The 25,536-nt window shown below is 43.7% G+C and overlaps 2 protein-coding genes across 2 annotated transcripts; both read right to left on the minus strand.

Moving 5' to 3' along the window:
* Positions 1 to 3,189: 3,189 nt before the first annotated feature.
* Positions 3,190 to 7,927, minus strand: LOC142766013 (uncharacterized). The gene is made up of 4 exons (XM_075867825.1): positions 7,799 to 7,927; positions 6,680 to 6,853; positions 5,520 to 5,627; positions 3,190 to 3,348 (listed from the first exon to the last, which is right to left on the minus strand). Exons 1-4 carry the CDS (start codon positions 7,925 to 7,927, stop codon positions 3,208 to 3,210), a joined length of 552 nt encoding a protein of 183 aa, XP_075723940.1. The 3' UTR covers positions 3,190 to 3,207.
* Positions 7,928 to 12,601: 4,674 nt separating this feature from the next.
* Positions 12,602 to 25,110, minus strand: LOC142766014 (uncharacterized). Its single transcript, XM_075867826.1, has 6 exons — positions 25,020 to 25,110; positions 22,738 to 22,820; positions 20,136 to 20,400; positions 15,668 to 15,881; positions 14,467 to 14,644; positions 12,602 to 12,730 (listed from the first exon to the last, which is right to left on the minus strand). The coding sequence occupies exons 1-6, from the start codon at positions 25,051 to 25,053 to the stop codon at positions 12,602 to 12,604; spliced, it is 903 nt and encodes a 300-aa protein (XP_075723941.1). The 5' UTR covers positions 25,054 to 25,110.
* Positions 25,111 to 25,536: the final 426 nt, after the last annotated feature.

Consider the following 25,536-nt stretch of genomic DNA (forward strand, 5'->3'; position numbering starts at 1 on the left):
TTTCCTAAGGAACTTCATTGTTCTAGGTATACAGCTCCATGCAACAAATGAAAAAGGAGAAGTGCTTGGTGTGAACAACACTTTAGAAAAGCTTGCGGCAGCGATGCTTCTTTCGCAGAAGGATCGGCTATCCCTGACAAAAGAGTGCACAGAAAAGCTCATTCGCTTTGGTCCTTCTCCCACAATGTTCGCAATAAAATTCAACTTAATTATTTTATTCAAGTATAAGCGAGGTCACACTTCGGAAAGAGGACTATAGACGTTGGCACCTGAGTGCGTCATTGTGCCTGTAACAACAACCGCCCACTCAGAGGCACTTGCAAGAAAATTGAAAGTGGCCAAAACCTTACATAAAAACACATGCAGAAAAATCAGGGGACCCTTTAAGAGTTGAAAGCGATAGCGATATTCTGTCCCTAGTGCGTACCTCAAAGACTTGGTGTATGAAACCTTTTCGAACTTGCTTGCACCAACTACGTGGCCTTAAAGGTGCAATAGGGTTTTTCACAAGCAGAGGCATGGTTGTGTGGTAGAACACCCGCTTTCCGCGCAAAGACCCATGTTCCCCCTCTAACACATATACTTTATTAATTTTATTTGAATCATTCTTGATTTTTCGGTCACGCAAAGTATCTTTTTCGCTCACAACTAACGACACCAATACCTATGCCGGAACTTTTGCATAGCTACCCGTTTAACGCGTTAAAATAAAAAAGCGAGTACAATTTTGATCAACATAGAATAGCCGACGTATTATCATCGCCGCAAACAAAAATCCCTGAACACAAACAAAACGCAATACTCACAGCAACACCAAATAGCTATATAAAAGTATATGATTTATTATGACTCTATTTTTCCTAACTAGCAGTTCTTCCTTTATACATTTGTTGTTCGACAGTTTTTTAATTTGGTAGTATAGCATTTGTCAACTATAGATTGTCTTGATCCTTTTATTGCTATTGCTAACATGCTCCATAGTAAATTTCGGAGGTCATCAATATTTTGAAATTTGTCAATATTTTTTCTGTTCAAATATTCTTGTTTCAAGAGTGTGTTAATTTGATCACACAGTGTTTGTGAACCCTACTTTCTCCTTATCCTATTATTTCTGTATTTAACATGTTGAAATGTATGAAGCAAATTTTTTTGCTAGTCGTGTAAGGTGAGTGAAAAGGTAGCGTTATTCGTGAGAGATGTGTCTCAAACCCCGCGGCAATGTCTTAATTCCTGTATGTTCAGTATGCCCAGTTTGCTTAAGTGTTTTTGAACAAACTGAGCCGGAGGACATTTCTACGACAACGAGGGAACAACGACGCAACGATCTGCCACAATACGAAACCCCTCGGCAAATTGTACCACCTAACGAGAAGACGAGCTAAGAGCTCGACAGCTTTGAAAATGCTTTGACTAACGTAGTGAGGCAGTCTACATTAAGGCTGCCGAATCAAGTAAGGCAGCCGTCATGGTAATTTGCCGCATACCAATGAAACTGGCGCGACTCCGCTTGAAACAACCTGTACCACAAATGTGGCATCCGCGGCTACTGCTCTAGTTCATAGAGATAACGAAACCTAAAACACCTCCGCGGTAGTCCTTTGATTTTCTGGAGGTCTATAGATTGTGTGTACGTGGTGGACAAGCGAATGCCATCCTGAAAATATTCAGCGACAATCTGTTACAAAAAACAAGCCATTACCTGGTGCCAAGATGTAGAGGGTATCTCAGATAATGAGCTGGCGTGACCATCGGCTGAAGATTCCACCAGCTTAGCACAGAGGGATAAAAAATACAAACCTCACACTGCTCAAAATATACTTGAACACCGACGTACGACAAGGATGTGTTGTGCCCCACCATAAATTCAGGCTAACATTTCCACATCTGGAATGGTTTTATTACCTAAACTCTACATATCTGAAGTGCCAGTTGATATCAACGCTTCTCTGCATAGCATAAGAATATTGGAGTAAACCTGTGGAAGCACAGTGACCTGTGATACTCACGATTCTCCTTTACTTTGTGAGTCTGTCTGCTCCCGAACAGGCTTAAGATCTGAAGGGGTCTCGAGGATCAATTCTGACGAGCAAAGGCGGCCGCGTGTGTTCATAAAGAGAAAGCTCTTTGTTCACGATTCGCCATTCTTTATTTTTCTCAAAGGTAAACGTTCTATACCGCTTCATATCTTCCTGAGAAGCCACGCAATCGATAATAGGGCTCAGAATACATTACTTAACATCGATGCTTTATTTCGCTACCTTTGTAAAATGTATCGCTCGATAAGCTTGAACCAACACAAGATAGACACGATGCAAACCCAAAACGCATTACCATTCCGCTGAGTGAAGCTCAAACTTTGGGTGTTGGTTGGTTGGTTGGTTCCTCAACACCTTGGCGCAGGCCGCCCAGGGGGATAGGCCAAGAATGTGATGGTGCCTTGCTTTTTAAATTATTTCACTTGTTGAAAGGGAGGGTCGGAATAATTAGGTAATATAGGAAATAATTTAAAGTTGTTAGATTTCTAAAAGAAGAACCTTAAACAAACATAATAAACACACAAAAAGAAAAAAAAGAGTTCTATACATAAACCACTGAAGTTATCTATTTTTAGCATTCAATTCTTTTAGATTCTCGACGCTGACTATGGACGCGGGTCGGTGGCCTGGAAGTGCGCCTGCCAGTTGACTGAAACTCTGACGAGCGCCAGAGAGAAGACGAAAGATGCGATTAATCGATGCCACCCTCCAAAAGGGGTTTCGTGAAAAGCAGCTGCCACGAAATAAGACGCCACTAAAGTGCCTACATTTTTCCCTGTTCTTTCTTTAGTACCGACAACCATCGAGGAACCTCAGAAGAATCTCATTGCCTAACGCTCATTTTCGGCAATAATGGTCGTCTAAAGCCTTTGGCAGCACCTGGTTAAACGATTCGTCTGCTCACCGGAGGAGAAAGGCACATCTCATTCACTTAAGGATGCGTCGCTAATGTACTTAGACATAGTTAGACAAATAATTGTGGCAGAGGCTGGCTGTGTGTGAGAGAGGGCTGAGAGAAAATGCCGTTGTTGGTGCTTACTTAGGTAAAGGGGAAATAACTAGGGGCTATGAACGCGGCGCTCACACATCACTTACACAGCACCAAAAGCACATTCATCGTCAACCTTATATTGATACGTGCCATTACGGGAACTTCCGCGGTTAATGTTTATTATTTGCTGGCCAGGTAGTCCCGCAGCTTCCGCTCCCTGTCGAAGCTCGAAATGCACGTTCCGGGAGTCATAGAGAAGTGAGTGTTGTACAAGAGCCAGGCGATCTTTGGTGGCAATTTTAAGCTCAACACAGCATCAACCTGTCACAAGAAGTCGCAACAGAAGCAGTCAACATGTAATCAACCATTTTTAGGTTAGTAAGGTTTAGGTAAGTAACGCTTCGTTTATTCAAACTTACATTTGATACAAAATTGCTGTGTAAGGCTGAGTAATTGCCTGACTACAAAAGTGGAGCCACATCGGGAGCAAAGCAAAACGAACACATCACTGTACAATATAAGCGGAAAGTTCAACAGTACATATTATTCTACACGGGTTCCAGTGTCAGAAATAATGGTGAGTAGATAACGCGAAAATGTAAACACGTCTCGCTATAATGCAATCATAATACCAAAATGCGTACTTTAAATAAAATAAACATTAAACATATCCTTGCTGAAAGTAGAATGAATAAATATATAAACAGAGCTCTCTTTATATACTATATAGAGTGATCGCGATCATTGGAAATATTACTGGAGTAAAATACCGTCATATATTATTCTGCCACCACTACACTCTACTGCAGGGAACGTCTGTCGTGAAATGAACTACCTTGACAATGAGTCAACACAAAGGCATATATATTGTAATGGAATTGCTGGCTGTCAATGTCACCCCAAAATTATTCTGGGAGGCTGCGTACAGTGCTGGGACCTGGAAATTTCGGTCACCAGCTGTTTTATATAGTGACCCCATAGTTCCCGGGTCTCGAGCATTTTCGCCTTCATCGCAAATACTGTAGGAATCGAAAGGAGTGTAAATAACAGGAACCCTGAAAGCAAGGCGACAGCGTGCGTCCTCTTCCCCTTTATTCATTGGGACGTACCCACTATTTTTGCCTTGTGCTATCGTTTGGATACTGTGCCATCTTATATCGCATCATTGGACCCTATTCTAGCATTTGGCTATGGGTCCAAACTGTTTTTTTATCTATCATGTTGGAATTGGAAATAAAGTGAAATGAAATGAAGAATGAATGAATGAACGATTCTTCCTTGAGTTACATGCCCAGACGCTGCCTGGACTGCGAGCCTTGTTCAGGCTGTCACCTGTGTAGACTATTCTCCGCAAGGCAAATGGGCGCCACCATTTTGGGCTCTTAAGCCCATGTTTTCGTGTTTTTGCACATCGCGACGGGAATTAATAAGCCCATGAAACATCATATGCACGAACCCAACTGTTTCTGTGCGTATGCGCCTATTCTAACAATGTTCGTTGAGGTGTTCAACATGCAAAACACTTAGGTTAACAAGCCACTATGGCGGGCCACACACACATTCATAAAATAGTCTATATCTAAGCCCTCGCTGCTATCAGGCTTGGCCTAATAAATAAGACAATACTGACACCAGTTTAATTTCAAACTTCCTTAGTACGAAAGTATACAAACTACTAAAAAATGCGCTTGTTCTTAGGCTGCTTTTCTGTCGCCATATTGCCTTTTTGGAAGTATATATTCTGTTCAGCAAATGCAGCCTTTGTCCAAATCTCGAGAACAGTCTTTTCAAACGCCATTACCGCTTTTTTCACAAGTGGACGCATAACATTATCTGGTCATTTCATCCTTGAAGCGATGACTCAAGTATACTGGTTTAGCAGCGTCTATTTTTTAAATAGAGAATTTCATGCGTGGAGTGAAATCCAGCAGTTGCAGTGATCCAGTGTTCGCGATTTTCCTCATATATGTGATATTATTGGCAGAAAGCATATTTATACCCATTTATTTAATTTATCGAGAGCATGTTTAAGATGACTGTGACACTTCCTGTAATTTCTCAAAGTTTATGTGCCGCATCCGCAGCTGCCATGTCACCGTAACTATTGCATTAGAGCCACTACTGTCCAAAAAGGTGGTTTGCGTTGCGAAAAAATTATCGCAATCTTTTGTGGCATACTTGAAACTCTTCTAAATGCGAATATAGCGTTTAAAAAGCAGAATCTTTTTTGCAACACAATGATTTTCCGGTGCTATTCTAAACAGTTGGAAATATTAGTGAACATTCAGATAACAATTTTTTTTTTTCGTGTTTGCTCTTTCATCTTCTTAGCGGCATGTATACATTTCAGTTTTCGAAAAATATCTCAAAAAACAAAGTCACCATATTACTGACTTAGTAATATTCATCTTGAAATATCTAAATTAAGCAGCATAAAAAAATATCCCATCAGCGCATGATCCAAAAACGTCTGCATATGTTCGCAGACTCACCTTCTTTTTTATGGTGTCCCAGCTGTCGTAGAAGAAGACATAGTTAGAGATGACTCCCGATTCAACGACGTTGTTAAGAGTTTTCAGTCTCACGTGTGGATCGCAGACCTGCGTGTACAGGTACAGGGATATCTAATCACTGTTTCTGTGGCATTAGCCAACGCCAATTTAGGCAGTGACGATGCGTTTAACGCCAATCGGAAACGCGCAACTTTTTTGGCGTTCTGTGCAACATCGTTCAAGCGAAAAAAAACGCATAGGGCTGCGGAAAATCCAGCGTGCAAAACATGATGATAACAAGAAACAAAGTGCCTACGCTGTCTAAGGAGGAGCCCATGATGCGCTTTTATTCGACATTTATGTCCACGTTGTTGGCAATAATTAGTTTTGCTTCTTGTCAATCAAGCTCTACCTTAATATATGAAATGAACGGACGTCGCCTACTCGATTTCAGCACTAAGCTTCAAAAGAAATCGTAAAGAATTTCGCATTGAAAAAAAAGAACGACCTTGTCCTGTACGAAATTCAACACGGTGCGGCGTCGAAAAATGTTATTGTCTGTCGGCAGAAGTTTTCTTTTTCAGAAGTGGGTGTTAATTTTCGGTGTGGCATCTCGATACGAGCGGGCTCACGATGGCGGTTCTTTTTTGAGGAAGTTGCTTGGCATTACGAAATTTCGCTGAGCTATTTCAGCGTAGCCGATAGATAGCGCCATTATCAATCTTCACTGCACGACAAATACTACGCTGGCATTTATACAGCGTGGCTTCACTGTACTGAGAACATAACAGACAGTATCGAAACGTGCAAATTCCGATATTCATTTTATGTATGGCAAGATTTCCACGCCATAGTATTAGTACACTTGCTCCCTGTTTCAATAAACTATACGGGCACAGCTCAACCCTTTCAATTTCACGAAAGTGCCTCCTCCTAAAGCAGGCCTGGTCCTGCTCACACGCTACGTGAAAGCCTCGAAAAGGGACTCCACTAAACCGGGCCAGTTTACACTGCTGCGTTCTATATCATAGTGATATATGACTGAGCATACGTCATGCGAACTGGTCAAACTATAACATATGTGGGGATCGCTTTACTATTAGAGCGCTTTCATATGCCATCAGCGGCACGACCGTGTCAAGCAGGCTCTTCACACTTACCTGCTCATATGCGACTTGCGTGTACTGATCACACGGAGCAAATGGAGCATCCTCTATTGCAGTATCATTATGCGACATCTGGTACAGATTGACCCCCATCTCGAACGAAAGGCCCACGTACAGACTGCTTCTCGGGTAATGCTGCGAGTCGAGGAGCAGCTTGGAATGCCTCTCCTGCGAAGGCGATAATGTCCAAGCTGACAGTACCCTTGGAACCGGAACCCGCGTTGGCGGCAGAACTCGTTAGAGTGTGTGTAAGGAAGGTACTCGCACAAAAGAAGAATAATTGGAGATCACCTGGGAACCGTATTATCCACGAATACCAAAAGATATTCGAGTGCCAGGATTGTTGTTCTCAAATATTTTTTTTCCGCTGTACTGAACTTTGTATAAGAACATATTGCCACCATTGATGAACGAGCCCTGTGGCTCATACTCTTTTTGGGGCCACGAAGAAGAAGAGAACATTTTGGTTGCTCTTATTCAGGTCAACCCAGCACCTCCATCAGTAATGTCACGAGCAAAACAAGACCTACAGCCAGGAGTTCACCTGAACCAGAGACACCAAAATGTTCTCTTCTTCTTCGCGGCCCCAAAACGAGTATGAGCCACATTGGCTCATTCATCAATGGTGGCAATATGGAAACATGGTGAGCCCAGCCTACTTTACCCTCAATAAAACTAGCAACATAAAAGCTTATAAAAAGTCAGAGCTACAAAAGTGTTCAAGCACAAATATAGCGACAATCATAGGCAGAGGCCGAAAAACGTGGCCTCTTCGATCTACCGTTTGAGGCATTGCGTGTTTCATCACATAGACCATTGTGCGCTTGAGGGAAAACCATTGCCACTTGTCTAGTTTCGCCTACCAGTGTGCGTTTTCTCGTCTTCCCTCAAAAAATAAAAACCAAAAAAGATCATGAATACCCCATCCTGAAAGTGCACAATGCGATCTTCAAAGTGCGCTAGATAGTGCGTGTGCCGTAGGTACTATTTATTGTTGGCGATTATTCACCGAATAAACAGGCGTAATACGACTCTGTAGGACAGATTACATGCTAAACGTAGGGTTTTTTGTTGTTATTCATCGGTGGCAAGGAAAATTTTGCGGGTACTCACGATAGAGGAGAAGTTGGAGTTTGTAGTGTTCCAGACGCTCGTCGGTGCGGCGTAGCAGACCTTGTCTCCTATCTGACCCTCTTCACTGGTAACCGCGATCAGGATATCCACGTCGTAGCTGTTTGTCATTGCGATGGTAGGAAAGCAGAAAGAAATAACAGCATATTTGTCAACCTAAAAGTGCTCTCGGAAGGAATGCTTGAGTTTGTTTGTTGGTTGGTTTGTTTGTTTGTTTGTTTGTTTGTTTGTTTGTTTGTTTGTTTGTTTGTGTTCGTGTGCGTGTGTGTGTGTGTGCGCGCGCGTGTGTGCGTTCGCGTGCGCGTGTGCGTGTGTGTGTGTGTGTGTGTGTGTGTGAGAGAGAGAGCGTGTTTGACAGATTACGAGATGAAGAAAGAACGCCGCTATCGACACACGAAAACATGCACTGAGCACACTGAGCATCCTCTAACTACAATACAGAAAAGTAAGATCTGAATAACCAATTAATAATAACAATTCGTCATGCTCCTCATTTAAGCACATTCCGTTTTTTCCAGCTTTGTAACAGAAATGAGAAGAAAAAAAATACAAAACCGGAATCAAACTTTGTGGTCTCATAAGTTTAGTGTTTACTGGAATGCTGTTTTAGTTAAGAGGAGTTATGCTTAATGCACCACAGTTTTATGACCGTTCTCTGCCCGAGGTAATTCTAAAATTTTGCATGATGTATTTTAGTGTACCCTAAGAAAAAACAAAATCAAACTTTTTCAGCAATAAGTTGATTGTTTACCGGTACGCTGACAGCTATGCGTAATGCTCCTAAATTCATTGTAGGCTCTTTGTCTGGGGCAACAAAAACGTTTTAGATATGTTCTTGAAATACCAGTACGCCACATTTGCCTTTTTAACAGTACACTTATTCTGCTACACCTGTAAATTGCTGCTTCTTGCACGTTTTATAATTACGTGTACAGTAGTATTTATGCTTTAGGCGGCACTCAATTCATTGTCAAACGTCACAGAGCAATTACAGCTTTTCTACGACGGAAGATTTCGCCTTTTGCTGCTACTTTCTCTGAAATAAATGAGAAGATCAGGCGCTGTAACAAGGCATGGCACAGCATCGGCTTGAAGTTTCGTATATAATGATCAATTAATGAAAGAATAAGGGGCCCTACTGACTGACAGCGCTTCAATACATCTATTTTCGGATGACAGAAGTAACGCGTGGAAAAACCTCGGCGTAGGATGTCGCCACCTGTCCTGCGAACACTAGTAAATTCAAGGGAATCAACAGCTCATCGCTAAGATAAAAAACGCGAACTTAAATAAATAAGCTCAAATTGAATCATGCCGAATATCTTATTATTTTTTGATTGAATTCAAATCGCTGCTGAAGAACACTGTTTAAAAAAATTTGCTGTCTAATTAATTCTTTTTTTTGGTAAGACAAACAGTTGTACACTGTCGTTTTTTATGAAAGAGAACACGCGAACGCGCGGCCTGCGCTCTCCGGTGGCTGCCTACAGCACCATATACCGACAGCAAAAGAAAGCACGTTCCTTTTCAGCGTCATCTGTTGGAAAAAAATAACAGCATATCCACGGAGAGAATGATGGATAGTGGGACGAAGCATCCGTCCGTTTGTTCGTTCTTGCTTCCGTCCATCTATGCGTGCGTCTGTGTGGCCGCCCATGCGTCCATCCACCCGTCCGTGCGTGCGTCTGTTCATGCGCCCGCACGTTCATCCGTGCGTCCGTCACTGCTTTCTTCCATGCATCCGCGCCTGCGCTCGTCCATGCGTCCATTCGTCCGTGCAGACATCCGTGCGTCCATCCTCCATTATTCTCTGTGTCCATTCGTCCACCTATTCAACACTCCAAGTACAACAATTTCGCATCTTTTCATCATATATTCCTCATATAGAAGCACCGCCATCTAGCGGACATTCCAAGGACTCAACAAGAGGAGGCACACGCACACTTTCTCACGGCTTGCGCTTCGTGTCTACTTCCCACCTTTAACCACCTCAAGTTAATGGTATATACTAGTTCACTGTATCGATGGCACTGTGGCCCGACGCTCGTTAAACCTTTCTGAAACCTAGCAGGTTACGCCTAGCGAGTATAACGTTGCAAACCTTTCGTGTCTTCTATGCGTTGTTGAACAATAAAAAATTCGCAGCGTGCGCGTTAACTAAAAGCCGGATTCTCCTGTCTCTCATTCCCCCTTAGCAGCCATTGGCATGTACATTGAGCACTATCTTTTATTGTTAAACAACGCACAGAAGAAATTTCTCACCGGCACCACCTTGGAGGTCAAAATTTATACTTGTTACACTCTACTACTACGGCCACCAGGGACGAACGGGTGCCGCCAAAAGTAGTTTTTTCAAGTGATTTTGTTACACCAGACGGTTGTACTCACCTGAAATGTTGTTACCAGTTTGCAATAAACCTCTGTTTCGCCCCTAAACATAATTATAGCGAGTGATGGCGGGTAGACAAGCGCTGCGAGATTGCACTTGCTCTCTGCTCACGCCTAGCGTAGTCCACTGCCATCGTATCAAATATCAAACGCTGTGCTCGGCTACGGCGCAAGCAGCAGTAATCGCCCGATATCACTCACCACGCGCGGAGGAAGGGAACGTAATCTAGCAGCGCTTGTCTACTGGCCATGACTCGTTACATTGCTTGGCAATAGAGGACGCCAAAAGCGAACGTGCTTTCTTCACTTGTCGGTTGATGGTGCAGTAGGCAGCCTCCGCAGAGTGCCGGCCACGCGTTCGCGTGTTCCCTTTCATAAAGGACGACCATGTACAGACATGGAAGGCAAAAAAGGAAAAAGGATGGATGCGACTCTGAACCTGGGTGAATTTCCAAGCTCAATTAACCTTCAAAGAGAAGTCTTACCGGATTTAAAGCTTGAACTAGATATAACCAAGCTTAATTTACAAAGTTTTCCATCAAACGCAGAAAATGTCATTCCCCGATAAATATCCGTGGAATTTTATGGTCTCATCAGTAAGCATTAGTGAAAAAATGTGGTCAGCAAACCCACCTAAACGAAGTGCTTTCTTGAAACAGCCTAGAAAGTGAATTGTTCTTAATTTAAAGAGAGACCGGTTTTTCTCCGAGTCGACGCTGTAACGTTGTCGCATCAAAAACGTCTGGGCATCCTTGCCACTGTAATGCTTTTACTTTGACCATGCTGCACGCCGTGTACATGAAGGGAACACCGGACTGCAGATCAATAGCGTTCGTACGCACCACATAATGCTAGAGGCTACGGTGACCTCACTACCCTGATGGTCTGTTCGCAACTTTCTCGATCGATCTACTCGCAAAAGCATCCCCTGATTTCTCCGCATCCTGGCATATCGGCAGACTGTCAGGGCTTTACGTGACTGACCTGCATCCACCTGACCTGCATTTCCGAAGCAGGCCGATTTCGATCCTTGCTTGCGGAATGGGCCCTGACGCCGCGTTCGCTTTTCGATGTCGGTAAGTTACAATTGTACGGCGATTTTCGTTGAGAGGGCAGGATCACTCAAAAACGCGTTTGCCGGAGTGTGTCAGCATATTTTGGGGCTTCAACCGGAGTATATGTACTCGTTCGGACCACCCTCGCTCTACCATCGTCACACAGTGGCAGAGCGAGCTAGAGTGCTTTCACGGCGCCGAGAGTATACAGAGGAGATCAACCAAGTGAACTGCTCTCGCCTAAAAAGCGTAGTAGGCACGGCACGAGAGGCACGACTTGAAACGCCACATTCATTTCACTTTTCTTAAGTTTTTGTTTCAGCCTATAGGAGTGCGGAGGCAATGGTAGCAACCAGGTGTAGTTCGACGCCGCTGAGGCTGGCCGTATATGCGCCATTTGTACGGTAGCGAGGATGACGGCTGGGAAGAGTACGCTGATGCTTAAGCTGTGTGCGTCATTAGACAATTGTACTACATATCTGTGCATTAAAATAATGGCTAAAATCTGACTGGCCAATTATATGCGTACTTTTCTGCTGTCCTGCAAAGAATGCCGGGGCTTTGAAAGTTTCCATCCCATGGTATATTTCACTTATCACCCCTCCCCCCTCCCATCTGCTTTCCCAAAGGATGCCGCGTTGTAGTGGCACATTGAGTGATCATGCTCTCAGTGACCTGCCAGCCACCCCTCCGTGTACTACAAACTCCTGTTCCCTCAATAAAATTCGTCACTGAAAAAAAGAAACAAGTGACTGCTTGGGTAAATCTCCACAACTTTCACGGCAGCAGGTACACAGAAGTGTGCAGTGTTTGAATAAGCTTATATGGTACGTGTTAATTGTAACAAGATGAAAGGGGAGGTCATTGAAGTTTGTACTAATTTAACGGCTGCAGTAGGCGTGTGTGGAAGCGCTCAGCTAATAAGAAATAGCATTGGTCGATAGCGCTCGGCCAAAAAGAATTAAAACTCATGAATAAAGCAAGCTAGCGTCCGTAGCTAGGGCTTCCCTGCGCCTGCTTCCTGATGTCTTAAGTATATCAGCGTAAATAAGTCACTACAGGCGAGTTGGATGTGGTGTGATTTGTATGGGTTTGTTCTTGTCTGGTCCGGTGCTTCATAGCTTTAAACAATGACGGTTGATTAAAGTTCTGCATTTAGAAGGACAAAAAAAGTTTCCGTCTTGATTCTACGGAATGACCAATTTCATTAACAAAACGACTTGCGAAGGGCGATAATTTCGTTATTAGGACTTTTGACTGTACACTGAAAAACTATAGCACATCGTTTTGCGGAACGTAATTCTGCAAATCAAACACCTCTAAACAAACGAGCGTGCTGTCCTCACTTTCCAAGTTCCTGGAAGTACCGCCGATAATACGTTGTCCAGTCAGAAGAGACGTTGACTTGGAATGCGCCAAAGGCCAGGACAATCACACTGTTCGGGTCGCCTCTCTGCAGCGATCTCATTTTCTGCACATGTAAAAAAAGACGCACGGCGCACGAGTCATTTCCATGTCCAGCTCTGGCTTGGACGTTGCGACGAAAGCATTAAGTTATGCGACATCATAAACTGTGAATGTCAATGCCACCTAACCAAATCACAAGAAAGAGAGGGCAAGAAAGGTTTATGCCAAAGTATATGAATGCTTTAACTGTTGAACTATAATTGGGAAAGGATTGCGGAGGAAGAAAAATCAACTTGCCGTAGGTAGCAACCGAAGCTTTATAGATTTGACTACTTTGTTTCCTAATAAAAATAGCTCATTTTTGTAGTTCATGGCAGTGTGGATTATGTTAAATGAACTGACGCAGCAGTACACAAGTATACATACTTGAAATCCTAACGACATTATTTTTTACGGGTGGTAAATCTTGTAATTATAGCGTTACTGTAATAAAATGATTTATTTCACTAGATCTGTTGAGCTATAGTTTGCAGTACTGTGCACAGTGCAGTAGCACTTTAGCCTCTGCTGCGCACTCGATGTTGCTGTCCTTGCACCGATCTACTTCTTCTTCATTACACTGCCATAGTGCAAGCACCTCATTGTTCGTGGTGTTTTGTTGCATAAGAGACAAAGTGCCTTATTCTGAGTTGAATTTGAGTTTCATAATCCACTGTGGTAGAAAGGCTGTTGATACGTAAATCATTCAATTACCCTGCTTCTCTGTTTTCATTTGAAGAACTTTAAATGGCTTTATATATGAGCTGGTGCAAGTTGCACGTCTCGTTTATTAGAAAAGGAAATTCTTTCAAGAAGCTGTTTTTTTACGGCGGCACCACTATACTACAAATTTTAGCTCCTATTTACTCGCGCTGAGCAAGTAATCAACAATTGAAAAACACCCGAAGGAATTCGGAGGCCTTTCAGTATACGCCGTGTTCAGTTTAAAAGAACAGCGTACCAAAATTTGTGAATTAGAACTGTAATGAAACTTCGTGGAAGATTTCAAAACTATGCATCATTCGTTTTGCTTGTTCCGCTGTACAAGTTTTTAGACGCCAAGTTTTATAGGTCCTAAAGTTTTGAATACCTTAACAAGGATATGAATAATAAAGACACCGTATGAAATGGCTCCGGAAGTCATGGCTATCTATGATTATGTAATGTACACTTGAATACACGCCTACAGGCCTGTATCATTTTGCTTTCATCAAAACAAGACCGCTACGACTGGGATCGACCTCACGACCATCCTGTCTGCAGCCTAGTGCCGTAATCGCTAATCCACCGCAATGAACTCGGACAAAACAGCGTATAAAGGCTCGTTCTGGCAGTGAGTGTGTTTTTTTATCAATCATTACCCTGTTCAAAGAGGTGAATTGACCAATTCGCTGGTGTAAATATATGTAGTTTGCTCTACATATAGTGAATTAGAGATCGTTGGCAGAGGCGTTCGGCCTGCAGTGGACCTAGGATAGGCGAAGAATTATTATGAAAATAATAATGATGACACTTTAAGGTGTTTCTTCTTTGAAAACCCAAGAATATGCTTTTGATGAAATAACAATAATATATTTCCACTTGCTACATTAAGATAGATTTTACCATAGCCAATTAGGCACAAGTATTGTTAATTACCACTAGTGATCTGGTACACTGCACACACAGGAAAATAAATATCAGAAACCTGGCAAAAACAACGGAAACAAATAAGAAACGATGGTCCTTGTGCGTGTCGAAATGCATGACCATACTTCTCACCGAAAACGTGCTGGGCAGAACAGCCACGAGATAGGGCATAAGACCTGGCATTGTGATGCAATTGAGGATGCCGTAGTGTCTGATGTTGCTGTTGTTGTACAGTTCGAGCAGTTCAGTGCGGGCCTCCTCCAAGGCAGTAGGCAGTAAGGCTGCCCCAGTTTTTTCGTTGATGCCGTACCTGGGCACAAAGAGGTTCCGCTTGAATTTCCACTTTATATGCACATGAAAACTTGAAAACTCTAAATCGACTTACTGTGGCTTATCACCACACAGAGTGCAGCTCATTGTGCTCCTGAAGCATAACTGCACTACCCAAAACGCCGCGCCTATTTACCAACTTTCGTACTTATGGCCGCCTATTGCGAAAAAGAAGGCCTAAGCGATTTCTCATGCATGAAAAGTGGGTGTGTGCCTGTATGTTTTTCTCTGTAAAGCTTGTGCGGTTGATTCCGGCATCGAACGAAATGTTCAAGGCACCGCTAGTCTTTATCGAACATTTTGCGTCGCACGAACTTTTGATTTTGATAATTAATAAAAAAGGTAGCCTATATTGTGTCGATGTGACATATAACAGTCGTACGAGAGCCATGTTAAGGAAGACTGGGTGTTCCTCATACATACGCCTAACAATACTTGAGGAGGAAAACCATTTTATCCTGCCCCTTTCTCCTTCGAAGGCTTTCGGTGCTCATCGGCGTTTTGCATTGCCTCTTGTATCGATGGCCAAACAAGCTACCTGCACCTCGCCGGGCAGCTTCTCGCACTGCCTCCGTGATGAGCCTACTTTTGACCAAGGAACCACGTCAAGCAATAACATCATCGCATGACGCCATGGTACGTGACGAACTACATTTGGCGATATAATCTACAGGTGTTCTTGTCATATAGATCACCATGCGCGATCACGTCAGAACCGAAACACTTTAAAGAAAAATTATGTTTTTAATTACATGTCGAGTGCGTTAAATCAGGCCAGTTGGTTTTCTATGATCAAAAAATATAACAGTGCAAAAAACGATGGACTATCAAACAGAAACAAGCGAGCGCAGACAAACAGCGTTATTATATGTCTGAGTGTACGTCCATATAGCTTTATCCGCTGTCCTGCTTCTTTTTAATCATGAATACTTTGTCTTCATGCTGTCGATGGTACTTTTGGGGGGTTCAAAAGGTATTTTCCGAACGTCTTACGCTCACTTACCGCATGTCAAAGGAGATTCCACCAGTGTAGCCACCAGACGCTTCTATGGCGCGAGCGAAGTCCTGAAATGCCCCACTGCCATCCGAGGCGTACAGGCGTTTGTTCCTCGACATGACGTGCGTGAAGAAGACGTAAGAGCACACATGCAACTGAGGCAGCAGGATTTGTGCGCTGCCCACGCTGCTCACTGTGCACACGAGGGGCATCTTTGTCGCTGCACAAGATGGCAAAACAGGAGTCACTCACTTCTGCAGGCACCAATGTGTATATTTATGCAATTTCGTTCACATTACACATTTTGGTCTTTTATTTCCGTTGAACGGCGAGTGCATTTCTGGCAAACATGCGAGGGCGAGGCTTAGTTACGTGTAGAAATTTAGGGGATTCATCGTAGGCATAGTGTAAAAAAATTTCTTGCACGTGCTCTACGTGATTTCGGGTATTTCCTCATAAGTGCCTCTTTGTAAAACTAACGCTTCAATTGAAAGTGAGCGGTTGCTCGAGTTGCTGTGTTTCATCAGGTTTGCGGTTTTGTTTGTTTTTCACGCTGTGACAATACATTCATATGAATGAGCCCTGTTAACTACGTTCCTGCAGTTTTTGTTAGGAGCTTCATGCCCGGTAGATCACGTCAACTATATCTGGTGGAAATTTCTTGCATATTTCAGAAAGAAATACGTGCAGTGACAAAAAAACTGATTTCAGCGCAGAAATCACTGGTAAAAAAGTCTATACCGCTGACCTCTGTTCTATTCGTACATTCCACATAACGTTACCACCTCAAATATTGTGACAACTGGCCTCCCTACACCTGGCCGATTAGCCAACCTACATCTGTGTCTTCGTGTAGCATTCGCCCATGCATATTCATAGAAGCAAGCAAGCAAGCGTTTTACGGCCGATACCATCTAGTGCACTGACGGCTTTGGGGAACATGGATGTTAGTGCCCCTCTTTGGAAGATCAAAGACTTGAACAGCATGCAACTTTAGCTTACTTCACCGAAAATGCCCTCACAGTTGACAAGATGCGCGGACCATGGGACATCGCAATAGAAGAGTACTGATATGCTTTGACATGCATGAGAACGTTCTGGCTATACCATCTAGTGCACTGACGGCTTTGGGGAACATGTATGTCCGTGCCCGTCTTTGGAAGCTCAAAGGCTTCAACTACGTGCAACTTTAGCTCACTTCAACGGAAATACCCTCTGGTTTACAAGATGCGTGGACCATCAGACATCACATTAAACAAGTACTAACATGGTTTGGAGCTATCTCAAAAAGGGCAGTTTCATTTCCATTGTGTGCACTATCAACACTCTCCCCCACACAACTGAGAGGGACAACACGTATCAAACATTTACTCCAAAGGTTTCTCCTGCAAACATCTGCAACCATGCCCTATCTCAACGTACATTATCACAAGTAAGGACAGTTAACTAGGCTTCGAAGTCTGCGCCCTGAATGACGCCCGAATCGCCTAAATTGCTGTCAGGGTCTCCGGATGGCAATCAACTCATCGTTGCTTAGGTGAATCACCTGTGACTGACAGCAACATGACAACTATTGCTAGTGTGTGGTGAGTTGCAGTATTTTAATGACGTCAGACTTCTGTTAACATGTCAGTTCAAAGCCACCGCATCCTTACCAAAATCGAAATCAATAGTTTAGGTTAACAGTAGTCAGAATATATTCAATACATTGTTCTATTAAAGTTTTTATATGTATGTATGTATGTATGTATGTATGTATGTATGTATGTATGTATGTATGTATGTATGTATGTATGTATGTATGTATGTATGTATGTGTGTATTGTTAAGTGTAACGGTACTCTTTTTAGAGTTTGCGACACTGGGCTTCTCATTTAAAACAATGCACCAAAATTCGTGTCCCTACTTCTACAAGAACAATTTGATGTTTGGGGTTTAACGTAGTGAGGGCTCCGGAAATTTCGACTACCTGGGGTTCTTTAACGTGCACCCAAATCTGAGCGCGCGGGCCTACAACGTTTCCGCCTCCATCGGAAACGCAGCCGCCGCAGCTGGGATTCGAACCCGCGACCTGCGGGTCAGCTGCCGAGTACCTTAGCCACTAGACCACCGCGGTGGGGCAAGAACAATTCTGAAAGTTCTATTAGCTGAAATGTGCAAATGCGCACCGAAACAAAATAGTACTATGATTGAAAGTGGGGGCCATATTACCATTAAGCGCAACAATGAAGGACTGTGGACCACAAAAATGTCTCATGATAAAACATCTCGTGAGAGCAAAAGTCTGCTGGTCCCAACATTTGACGTATTCCTAGCGAAAGCGGCTTGCCAACATGTCAGAGATATCTCAGCAACATCAACCTCCGTGAACACACAGACCCGTGTTTGAAGTAAACCTTTTCGGGTTAAAGGACAGAAGGGGAAATTTTACGAATCGTGTCTGTCAGACTCAATATTAGCAAGAACTAATAGACAAAAGTTTAAATATAGTATGCGGAATGTTACATCTAGTAAATGTAATCTAAACCGGCAGAAAGAAAAGCAGAAGGAAAAATTCCTTGCGCTGGCAAGTAATTTGTAACACTCTACCACCTGAGCTACAGCGGCAGGCATACCCCGTCCACATCATGGGGCATATAGGTACATTCAACTCTAAAAAATTCCAGTGCCACTAGTAGCCACGACGTTGAGGGTAGAACACACTTTGTCAGCCAGTGGGCGTCACGTGGCAAGTAATCATATCACAAACTGGCAGCTCACCAATAATCTTTCTCTAATACCTGAAGGCATCAAGTCTACCAGAATACACGCCAGCGTAATATAGCGGAGCACGCAATCTGGAACTCCTTTTGAATTCTCAAATTCAAAGAATTGCTTTCTCTTCTCTTGACAAATGACGGAAGATGCTCATTATTCACGCGTCACAGCCGTTGGTTGAGCAATTGGCTGAATTAAACATGGCGCGCTCAGTCGTTACAGAGATCGCCGCGGGAGGCCGCGACTTGTTCACACACACGCCTGCCATCCCACTGAGAAGCCGCGTATTGAAAGAAAAAAAAGAAAAAAGTGCTCATAGTCGTGAGGCGCGCGCGACATGCCTGCTTTCTCCATGCCATCCCTCCCTGCTTAGCTTCCAGCGCTTTCATTGGGGCGAGAGAAGAGAGAATGCAATTGCAGCATGCGATAACTCTAACTCCGCTTGTTGGGGGCGCATTCTAAAACATTTTACAGCAGTGAATTCACGAGGCAAGGTGAATTCACGAGTGCCTGTAGCAAATCTATTCTATAGCTAGTTGAAGCAGTGTTGAGGGTTCCGTTAAAGGACCACTAACCCGGCTGCCAAAATACAAAAAATAAGCAAGTGCATTATTCTCTCCTGATATTTATTATCCTTCTTGTGCACTTCTGTGACGCAGACAGCAGTTCCCGTGACGTTTATAGCGTACATGCTCTCGATTGGTTCATATACGTGAAATATAAAGTGTCTTTGTCTCCTACACTATTTCGCTAAGCAGTCGTTCATCTGTTCTTTCTTTTCTCGCACGAATATCGTGCCCGATAGATGGATCGATTAACACTTCATTTGGTTTGTTTAAAACTGCGCAAGCGGTGTTAACAGCACCTAGCCGAGAGAGAGAGAGAGAGATAAAGATACAAGGAAAGGCAGGGAGGTTAACCAGACGCACATCCGGTTTGCTACCCTGCACTGGGGAAGGGATAAAGAGGAGAAAAGAGGTTGAAGCTTTAAAACTTGATAGGCTATAGCGCATATTGCTGACATTGTTCACTTGCTTTTAAGAAGTAAGGGGTGAGGAGGATGCATTGTTTGTGTGAACATTAGCGAAAAAAAGGAGAAAACCACCCCCTCGTCTTTCAACGTGGGGTGGTGGAGGGCCCTTGAACATTAGAAAATAGGCTTGTTCTTAAGGATAAAATTATATGTTGTTCATGGCATCAGTTATATACAGTGCAAGCAAAATAGAGAAATATGAAATGCGAGAGATACGGGAAGACTCACGAGAATATCTTCAAGTTTTTACACTACACCTGAATGGGGAATGGGATGCAAGAGAGGGACAGGAAGCTCGGGAACAAGTGTTTACAGAAACTACAATGCGCATAACACCAGAGTCCATCATCTACCAGCGATTACGTAGTTCATTTGCCTCAAAATGCTACAGGAGGATGCTTTGATATTTCTTCGGCGGTATAACACATAAAGACGCAAAAACATAGGTACATAAAAAGCGCCCTTTTACATCTTGTTATGAAAAAGTTCTCGGGTCCCCACTTTTTTTTGCATCTGTCCTTACAAAAGTTGATTTAGACAGACCATAGATTATTTAAATATGTTTTAGACAGTCTAAAGAATGTATCATTGTTTTTTCGAGGACGCGTTTATGCTACTTTGTATACTCGTCCCCACAGCGTCAGAAAACCTTGCTTGCTGTACAATGTCCGGACAGATACAAACCGATGACTGGAGGTGGGGTAGTAGTCGTAGGTTTATGGGTCGGTCCTCTGGGGGCAACACTGGTATGGTGACCGGGCTCCGGTGTGCCTGGATTTCTCACGATAGGTCCGGGTCTTATGGTCTTTCCACCATGGGTTGGAGCATGCCCAGAGGTCGTCTTCTCGCCAGGCTTGTGACCTCCCCCAGAAGTCGTCTTCCCGCCAGGCTTGTGGCCTCCTCCAGAAGTCGTCGTCGATGGATCAACCTTTGTAGAACCACCACGGCTCTGCACGCCGTGAAGCTTCGAGTCATTTATATAGTTTCGAGTGCCGAAGTCCCCACATCTCGCGCTCGGTCAGAGAGACAGAGATGACTCAAAAATTCATCTACAGTGCCTCAAACACTGCTCGCGGATGGGCGTATATTGTGGTGCATACTGACGCATTTACTCGTACGCGCTTGTGCCGTGTGTGCAGAGCCCATCTATAGCACACCATGGACGCTCGAGGAAGCTACAGCTGAAACAAACCAGGAAATGCATGGTGCCAACTGGCACCAAACCTTGTAAGCACATATCCATGGCGTGTGCGCACGGTAAACAATATTCATGCACACATTCCTGTGGATGCCGTCTAAGGGGATCTGTATATGAAATTTTCCCCTTGCTTCAAGATGTCGCGCTGCGTCATCGCGTTTATCATGGTGCATCCCTTTGTATTATTTGGCAGTTTATGATCTCATGTGCTTCTCATTACCTTGTGCCCTTTCGGCGATTTTTTCTTGTGATCAGTGTCCTCGACAGCGTTTGCCGAAACATGAGCGATGAACGCGCTCGACCTCGCAGAACAATCAAAAATCCTGTGCAGGCTTTCACTCGTCATCCTAGCGGGATGATGAAACTGTATAGTGTCGTGTTCTGCGTGTAAGCATCCTCCATCTAGCAAGAATGTACTCGCTAGAGCCGATATAGTCAAGTGCTACCTTGCCCCAGAAAGGTAGCCCTAGATCTTCATTATTAATGGGACACGGGTGTCTGGCCATACAGCGTCTTCCACAGTCAGTGTGGGGGCGTGTGAGTGAGTTGAAGTGTGAGAGCGTTCTTGTGTTTGGGTGATATTATGTTTTCATCAGCACTTGCCCTATTGTTCAGTATGTTTATACAGCACCCGATTCTGACGCGCTGGTAGTGCCCCGTGTTTTTTTTTGTTTTTTGGAGGGGTGCAGGCGTGCGCACTTTGAGCGCAGTGCTCATTATTTGTGCAAGCTTATATCATTGTAGATGCACTAGAAAGCGAGGCTTGGTTGTCACGCCCCAACTGTGGCTCTTTCTTTTCTCTCCTGCCAGGGGCAGCCTGCCTGTCGTTTCTAGATTTTCTGTTTGCTTCTGCCCGTAAAAAAAAAAACGGCAGAATTGCGCACGACTACAACGATAAGCTGAGTGATAGTTGCATTTTTTAATGTCATTATCATTGGCAGAAAACAATGCAACTGCCATTCAGTTACTGCGTTAATTTCGATGCGATGAGCCTAACGGTGATTAGACAGGAATAATTTCAAACTGAGAAGACGTGCCATTGATGTCGACGACACCGCAATCATAAAACCAATTTTCTAGAGAATCATCAGCGTTGGGAAAAGTAGCAAAGAGTTTAAACAAGCTTGCTAACAAGGAGCATTACCTATTAGGCCTTATAATGCCAATTGTATCATGTTTCATACATTGAATAAAATACCTCAATAAAGCTACTAAAAGCTACCATAGGTGTCACAATAAGCAGCTATTGCAAATTTCACGTGTTATGAAAAAGGTACAGTCACTTACATATAATAGAGTAGCAACTATTTCAATTTATGCTAATTATATTTATGCTTCAAACTAAATTCCACTCATATATTTTCTAAAATGCACTGCACAAGAAGAATGAAAACGTTCAGCGTTTTCTCGCAATTTTCCTGAAGGCAAAATTGATCAAGGATATTACAGGGTTAAAAGCGTCTGCTTGTCGAGGCGACATGCGCTAGTGGGGAGCTCGTGCTCCCACACCAACGTTGCTGAGTTGAAGCGTGGCATATTGGGCTAGTTGTTATGACATGATGATAGTTATAGCACGAGAACAGAACGACAACAAAGAGACAAGAGGGACACGAGTACTCGTGTCCTTCTTGTCTCTTTGTTGTCGCTCTGTTCTCGCGCTCTAAACCGATGGATGGATGGATTGATGTGGCTGTACCCTTTAGATGTGAGGGGAACGAAGAGGGAAAAAAGAAGAGGACAAAGTAAAGCTCAACATAAAAACAAGCAGAAGAAATAGAAGTAAATAAAAGAGAGGAAGATAGATAAACGAAACACGACATGAAGAAAGGAGAGAGAAATATGTAGAAACAGAGAGGGCACGAAAGACAGAAAGCCAACAAAAACAGACAGGTAAACCACCTGACAAAAAAAATAGATACAACAGAAATAAATACAATAAACAAGCAAAAAATAAAAAACGGAGATAAATCAAAAAAGAATAAAAATATAAACAACGAGGCTACTCGGCTATACGCTTTCTTCATTGTTAGCACCACTAGTTTTTTACGAGTTAAGCTTGCGACCAACGCAAGGGTGACTGTTACTCACAGGAGGGGTTTTTCCGCCGCCAGATGGATCTACAGCGTAGTGAGACTTGTCATCGTTCTCTCCGCCGTTATCGTCGGTCGTTTCTTAAGCAAAAAATAAAGAGCAAAGGGAGTTAGACAGTCGCCATACCAATTCCTAGTGTCTTCAATGAAACGAAAATCTAGAGAAAAAGGACTCACCCACGCGAAGTATAAAACGTTGAAACGAAAAAAAAAATGACCCTACCTGTTCGAAAGGAATCGTGAGGAAATACGAACGCATTTCTTGCGCCAAGAGAGTGCAGCATTAGCGTCATTATCTTCACCGACTTCTGCCATCGTCTTGAGAGAGACCCATCCAGCCATCCGTCGAGAGAGAGGAACTAGTGGGCGGGAAAGTTGGGCGCCAGCATTCTCGGCTCGGCGTTGGTGTTTCTGAGTGGCGTGTTCACGCGTTTCCGGATGTTCTTGAGAGGCACCCAGCCAGCGAACGGTATAGAGTAAGGCGCGACCGCACGGGACAGTGGGGCGCAGGCAAGTGAGAGAGCGAACGGCGAGAGATTGGGCGGCGAAGCACTGCACCTACGCCCTCCTACACTCTCTCGCATCACATTCTTCGGTTTCTAGGGGTGAAGATAAGTGCACACGTCCGCAGTTGTTGCTATGGGAAAGCAATGAGAGCGGAGAGATAACACCTTCCGGCGCACGGACACCGTGAACGCCTGGCATAGCCCAACTTAAAGATGCACTCGCATTTATAAGGGCGCAAGACGGGAACGGAATGGGAACACACACTAGCGCTACCAGCTGATTATTTGACGCACTTCATGAAGCATACAGCATATACACGAAAATAAAAAAACTGTTCAACAATTTCTTGCTATTTTCATCCATTCATTACAAACGCTTACTTATCTAACTACAGATCGAGAAACTGGTTTTCTTTCTCGGTCAGTGGTAGTGGCTTCTTCCTGTTTTTCTATGTTTACCGCTTTCTTGCCTAATCTATACCACTTAAAAAGTCGGGCAAGTCAAGACGACAAAAGCGCGGAAGCCGACCACCTCAGCGACTAAGGGAATAGCCCCACTCTTGCTCTCTGCAACATTCTCTGCAGGTGGTAACAACAACCGTCCGTCCCATGACGCAAGTCTGTAGAACATGCTCAATGGAGCAGGCTTGGGTGCATCGGCCTTTGAGGAGGAAGTGCTGTTCTAAAGTTGCAACCGATTATAGTGATCTTGTCTGATGAGAGGCTCCAAACTATCATACCTTCGAGGCGTATAACGCAGCTACAAGCACAGCAATGTAACCCTAAAGGATCTGTTGGGCGTTCTGATAGCGTTCTTGAGACTTTCCTTTAAGCACCAGCCAGTCTGTCCAATATGCGTTCGACCTTAAGACAAGTTATAGAACCGATCACATTGCGCGTGAATTGTGTAAAACGTCCGTAGGGCAGCGTGAAGGAAGCCCCACAGATGGTTGGGCTTCCTTCACGCTGCCCTACAGACGTTAGCTCATTATTTGTTTTTTCCTATTTACTCAGCCACTTAGATCCTGAAGACACTCAGGTGCAGAAAACGCGACCAGCATGTCGACTCTGCTGCCTACCTTCAGCAGGTAGTGGGATATAGGATGCAAGCAAGGTACGACTGCTGCATTGTTCGGTGCTTCTGCAGTCGCCGTCACACAGCCGAACTATAAAATGCACTATAGTCATACCCTACTGCCACCGTATCTCCCAACATGACTTTATGAAGGTTAGTATACCACGCGTATCTTAAGATACGCAACCGACTATAACTGCTCGGTCATGGTGCGCATTGTCTGCCAATAGCGCGTGTTCTCCGTACACCCTTTGCAGTTTTTTTTCCAAGGACAAATTACTTCACAGAAGCTCCCAGCGCGCTTCATATCTTCTTGAGCAGTATTCGCAGACATCTTGTCGTGTGTTTTTACTCATGCATAGAAACTACGACGTGTGAGGCCATGTTATCAATCCGGTTTTTATACGGAACACTACAGCGATGGCGGGAATGCGCCTGTTCTTTCGATATAATTTCTTTCCAATTAGAAACGTAGTGGTACACAATCAAGCGCTACATTTGTAAGGTCTCTTAGGGGTGCCCTCCACAACAAACAGCTGCAAATTTTTAAATGCCAGGTTGAAAACCCGACCTACTGCAAATGTAGCCAGAAATTTTCTCCTCGCGAATTAGTCAAACAAAACTAGTCTCGGGAGCATCGTGTTGAGCCTGAAAATAACAATCGGCACCACTTTGTAAAGAAGACAATGGCTTGCTCACCAGTCGAGCTGTCGGAAGAGGACAGAAGCACCATCCCGAGGAGCAGAATGAGAAGCAAAACACAGCAAACGGCGAACCAATATCGCCGAATGTCTCTGCGAAAAAGAATGGCATAATCCGACGTACTCGATGATAGTGGGGGAAATGTAGTCTATAATATAAGTACATGCTCCCAAACTCAATATTTTTCAATTGAGGAACATTTTTTTACATTAGTGTAAGGGAAATTCACCTAAAACCATGTCCACAGAATATTACATGCCTCTCGTGCTGAAACTGTACAAGCACACTTCGTGCGCTATCAGCGCAACCAACGTTACCTTCACAAGAAAGACTTACACCGACCCGAAGTGGTGATTTCGAGTGATTACTCATAACAATTCTCATACAAACAAAAATGATGTCGCTTTTCAATCCGTGCGTACTGTACCAGCCCATCATCATGATAATTTCACAGGTTGACACTTATCTTATAAAATTTATTGATCATCTTCTGTACCATCACCCCACTACCACG

Source organism: Rhipicephalus microplus, chromosome 6, assembly GCF_043290135.1.
Source record: "Rhipicephalus microplus isolate Deutch F79 chromosome 6, USDA_Rmic, whole genome shotgun sequence".
Lineage (NCBI taxonomy): Eukaryota > Metazoa > Arthropoda > Arachnida > Ixodida > Ixodidae > Rhipicephalus > Rhipicephalus microplus.

Excerpts from the sequence above, each read along its gene's own strand:
- LOC142766013 (XM_075867825.1), bottom strand. The coding sequence starts at position 7,927 with ATGACAAACAGCTACGACGTGGATATCCTGATCGCGGTTACCAGTGAA. Across the intron at positions 6,854-7,798 it reads ACTCCAACTTCTCCTCTATC|GAGAGGCATTCCAAGCTGCT; the intron begins GTGAGTACCCGC and ends TCGCCTTCGCAG. Across the intron at positions 3,349-5,519 it reads GGGACACCATAAAAAAGAAG|GTTGATGCTGTGTTGAGCTT; the intron begins GTGAGTCTGCGA and ends TTCTTGTGACAG.
- LOC142766014 (XM_075867826.1), bottom strand. The coding sequence starts at position 25,053 with ATGGTGCTTCTGTCCTCTTCCGACAGCTCGACTG. Across the intron at positions 15,882-20,135 it reads TACCCCACCTCCAGTCATCG|CGACAAAGATGCCCCTCGTG; the intron begins GTTTGTATCTGT and ends CATCTTGTGCAG. Across the intron at positions 14,645-15,667 it reads GGAATCTCCTTTGACATGCG|GTACGGCATCAACGAAAAAA; the intron begins GTAAGTGAGCGT and ends CTTTGTGCCCAG.